General features: G+C 43.1%; 1 protein-coding gene across 2 annotated transcripts in view; it reads left to right on the plus strand.

The window, feature by feature from the left end:
* The first annotated feature begins 381 nt into the window (after positions 1-381).
* The window catches only part of LOC307227542 (uncharacterized protein), a 24,651-nt gene continuing 20,049 nt past the window's right edge, over positions 382-4,983 (plus strand). For both annotated transcript variants that reach the window (XM_079996902.1, XM_079996903.1), the window contains exons 1-2: positions 382-590; positions 4,658-4,826. In XM_079996902.1, the coding sequence (XP_079853028.1) occupies positions 4,780-4,826 (47 nt within the window). In that variant the 5' untranslated portion in view covers positions 382-590; positions 4,658-4,779. The remainder of the gene's footprint in view (positions 591-4,657; positions 4,827-4,983) is intronic.

Here is a 4,983-nt window from a genome sequence, read left to right on the forward strand (position 1 = left end):
CACACACACACACACACACGCACAGCGTTCTTCCTGTCAACTATAGCCTTGAGAGAGGAGGAGGGAGAGAGAGAGAGAGAGAGAGAGAGAGAGGGGGGGGGGGGGGGGGGGGGGGGCTCTCGTCTCTTCCGCCTTCCTACACTCACGCTCTTACTACGACGCGAGGACCCGGAGCGACGCACGGACACATGACAGCGGAAAACTCCGACGCGATTATCCGCACAAGAAGCGACGCGACGAGAGCGAGGGAGGGAGAGAGAGGGAGAGAGAGGGAGAGAGAGGGGGAGAGAGGGGGAGAGGGGGGAATCGTTCCCAAAGTGAGAGACTTTATTGAGGAACCACTCCCTCCAGTGCAAGAACATGTGGGGGTTTTTTTCTGAAGAGGAGGAACCGGGGAGCGACCGCGGCGAACTAACTTTTGGATTAAACAGAAAGCAAAACAAATAAATGATAATAATGATAATTGTAATTAGAATCATAAAAAAATAAAAAAATGCATACTTGAAAAAAAACACAGGAGGTGTGAGTGAATACGATCCTCGGTGCCTTGACCAACGACAAGATGCGTGGAGGGGAAGCGGCTTTGTGAGGTGAGTAGCACGCAAAGCGTCTGTTTAGAGGCCTTTATTCATTGTTTCAACTGCAGTTTAAATGCTCTTTCGCTTGGTTAACTCGAATGCGTGTATCAGAACGAATAGCAGGATGTTTTGGGATCAGTGAGTAACCAGTTCTTATCCACACTATACTGTACCATATACTGTATGTGCCATGTACCATATACTGTATGTTCCATGCACCATATACTGTATGTTCCATGAACCATAAACTGTATGTTCCATGCACCATATACTGTATGATCCATGAACCATATACTGTATGTTCCATGTACCATATACTGTATGATCCATGAACCATATACTGTATGTTCCATGTACCATATACTGTATGTTCCATGAACCATATACTGTATGTTCCATGTACCATATACTGTATGATCCATGAACCATATACTGTATGTTCCATGTACCATATACTGTATGTTCCATGAACCATATACTGTATGTTCCATGCACCATATACTATATGTTCCATGCACCATATACTCTATGATCCATAAACCATATACTGTATGTTCCATGTACCATATACTGTATGTTCCATGTACCATATACTGTATGTTTAGTGCTGGAAGTTCTCAGACGTTCAGTAAAAGTACAAACACCCTGATTCAAAATCACTAGTAAAAGTGAAAGCACCATATTGACCTGTCTACTTTACTTAAAGTATGCCTACAGTATTTAAGTACTTGCTCTTATATGTACTAAAAGTTCTACGGGTAAAAGTACCTCCACCCTGATATAACAGAGGTTATAATCCGGCATGAAGTGCCTCATGTGTCCTTTTTCGGCAGATGATGCTCCTGTATATCCTGATTATATTTTACAATAAAATATAGTATAAGTGGCATCATAGTAATTGACATGGTTATGGACCAAATGAATCATTAATGGGCAATCCCAAATAATTTCTCTGGCTTGCTTTTAATATACTGTATGTAAAAATGCAAGAATACATTCTAGAAATTTGGGAGGGTAAAAAGTAGAGATATTTCAATATCTGTTACAGGCAGCGTAGGCTGCCTACCTTGTCCAATGACTGTAGAAATTCCAAATACCGGAATGTACACACAATGCAATAAATGACATTGTTTACGTTTTCACTGTGACTAAGCTCATTATGTGATGGAATCATATCCGCGGGCTGATTTCTATGCTTCTGTCACCCCATCTATAGCAAGTACGTCTAATAATAGGACCCCACCATTTAACGCTGAATCTAGAGTCGCCTTCATTACATTTACATTACATTTCGTCATTTAGCAGACGCTTTTATCCAAAGCGAAATCATGAAATATGATTGATTGAAAAGTGTGTTTTTGCATAAAATTGTGTATGACTCTTCTACTGTATGTTGGTTGGTTGGTTGGTTGGTTGGGTAAAACAGAAAACACACATGATTCTCATAAAAACAGCAGTGCATCAATAGTAATAGAGTGGTATTACATGGCATTGTATTATAATAACTCATCTTACGAACATGCAGTATATGCAGCTTTGTCTGTGATGCGGGGTGTCTTTCTCTCACTCTCCCTCCTACAGTCTTTCCTATTCCCTCGTAGACTTGTATGTAGTCTTCTCCCAAAGCCCAAAGGTCAGATACAAAAAGATACTTGATTTATATATATATATATATATATACACAGTATATATGAGATTCCGCACCGCCTCTGCCTTCTTGCATCACTCAACATCAGATGCTGCTAATGTCTATCTAATCTAAATCCAATGCAGGCCTCATCATCCAAAGAGGAGTTTGACTTGAATTATGGGGTCGGTGCTCAAAATGGGTCGCAGCGAGGAATACGATAATCCTCTCTAGAAAATTGTGTTATGTATAATTGTGTTAGTGAGCCCCGTCATGTGCGGAGAACGCCGGAGAACATTTATCCCATCCGTCGCGTCCGGTATTCCGGCGTATTAGGCTTCTGAGGGGATCGTTGGGGCGGCGTGGGACGGATCGCGGAGCTCTTCCGCCCGTCTCCGACAAAGTCAGTCGGCAACAATGATGCCCCAGAGAGTCCCCAGAAGGGTGGAAAGAGAAGGGAAATACGCCGCTGGAGATGAAACAGCGGCAGTGTACACAGGTGCCTGTATTTCTGTACACGCCAGCGGGGTCCAGTCTTCGTCATTACTTTCCATCTAGTTTGGCACACTGTGAGCATGAGCATTCTGCAAACCCCCCGAAGGCTGTTCTGTCTTTTCCATGAGCCCCGTCTTTGGAACAAAACACGTTTTACTGTAAAAAGAACAAAAAAAAAAGAAAAAAAAGAATGATAGTCCTACAGGTAGCCTGGTGGGCAGCGCTGTTGCCTTGTGCCCGTACTCACCTTAGACATCATCCAGCCACCCTTATCGACAATAACGATAAAGGAAATAGATGCATAATCCCTCAGTGCAACTCAACTGAACTAAAAGGCTGGGGATGCACCCAGTGTCAGCGGGTGACATTAGCCATAATTCACAATAGACTTGCTTGAAACTCCCATTCTGATTGTAAAAAGCTACTATTAAGCTGTGTTTGAGCAGGTCACTTAACCCTGAGTTAGAGTGAGTCAGCCGTTGGTCAGTCCCAGACTGTTTGTTATTGCAACCCAATGAATGTGAAGCGGAGCAGCGCTGCAGAAGTGCACACATGCCGAGTGACCTCTATCTCGTGCGTAAAATACATTTAATAATATCCCTAGAGTTTTGATTTAGTGCACCAGAGCTGTTGCTTTTAAACAAAGGTCCCGTTTGGGGTGTCCCCCCAAAATGCTGCCTGCCTCCCTCTGCAGCACAGATTCCACAGCTAATCTGTTGTTTTTTTTTCCTCTCCTATCCCAGCTTTCTTCAGGAACCAAACTAGGTCACAGTTAGTTTCCACATGGAAACAGGACTGGTGCTCTCTGCTTCACTCTTAATACACAAAGACCAAAACAAGTGGTAAAAATGTCAGTGACTTATACAATTTAAACAATTTACCCTAAAATATTTAAATCACGTCTGATATTGACAATTGAATGTGATTTATTTTGTTTTCATGTAAGTGTTAATTCCATGATCTAAAAACCACTCTGGGTGTCCCATGGCTTTCATCCGGACAGTGGATATCTAAAGGCCTCTTCCTGGTCTTGATCTCTCCCTTCCTTCCTTCCTTTCTCCCCTCCACTCCCTCCACATCGCCACTTTTGCTCTCCTTTCTCCCTTTCTTTAACCGTCCACGTCTCTGTCCGCACCTCCTTCTTCCCTGCCCTCCGTTTCCTCTCCTTCTGCGTTTCCCCGTGACTTTCCTCCTCCCTTTCTCTACCTCTCTCTACCGCTCTCTACCTCTCTCTCTCTCTCTCTCTCTCTCTCAGAAACTCTCCCTCTCAGGGTCCCCTCTTTGCCCCCTGAAGGAATGCTACTTTAAGGTGGAATTTATTTTTAGACCGAGATCCACCGCAGATTAACCAAACAACCACCAGCTCTGCTCCCCATGACACAGCAGAGCCGTAGGTCCAAAAGGTAATCGGTTGAAATTTGCTGTAGAAACCCACTTTTAAGAAATGGGCAAATTGTTTTGAATTGTGTGTAGAATATGACACACAACACCAAACCACCACCTATCCGTGAGAAATCGATGCCTTTGGAAATGAAAAGTTTGACCACTCAACCGATCCATCCGCACACTTAAAAGTAAACGGTTTATACAGTTTCCTTCGATCTCTGCGTTTTCTTCTCCTTCATTCTGCTTTTCTTTCTCCTTCTCTCTTCTGCTTCCCTCCCGCCTATTTTACCTAACTAAAAAACTAAAATTGGTCTTGTTTTGCACAACAAAAAGCCAGCATAGCAACTGAAACCTTGTTTCAGTAATGTCATTATCCAACTGTCTCGGTACTTTGTTGGCATTGGATACCTCCCCAATGTTTTCAAGAAGGGAACACTGTACCTACCTCTTTGGCAAATATAGTCATCAATTCGAGTGTGTCTCTCTTCAAAATTAAAATCTGCCGCTGTTTAATGTTTCTGGTCACACTGGTTAAAGGTCACTCCCACTGACTTTTTTTATTTTCTTCCAGTGGCGGGGAACACTGCGCAGTGAATGAACAGCCAGTTTCGGGAGCCGCTCTCATTCATGCCGCTGTAGGGGCGTTTGTCTAATGAGTACTCAGCCCTCCAAGCCCCTGGCCTGGCTGTGGGTATGGCAGCCTCTGCCTTGAACTTCAACATCCTGGGAGTCATGAACAGGTAAAGAAAAGCCTTTTGCCCTGTGATGACTTTAAAAAGTTTATACTTAGAAGATAGATACTTATTAAGTAATGTATTCAACATTTCTTGGCTTTCAACTCTGTTGGTTCTCCTCAAATCAGAGTCATGAATGAAAGAAACTAAACCTTAAGTGCTT

This window comes from Zeus faber (assembly GCF_960531495.2).
Source record: "Zeus faber genome assembly, chromosome: 2".
Classification (NCBI taxonomy): Eukaryota; Metazoa; Chordata; class Actinopteri; order Zeiformes; family Zeidae; genus Zeus; species Zeus faber.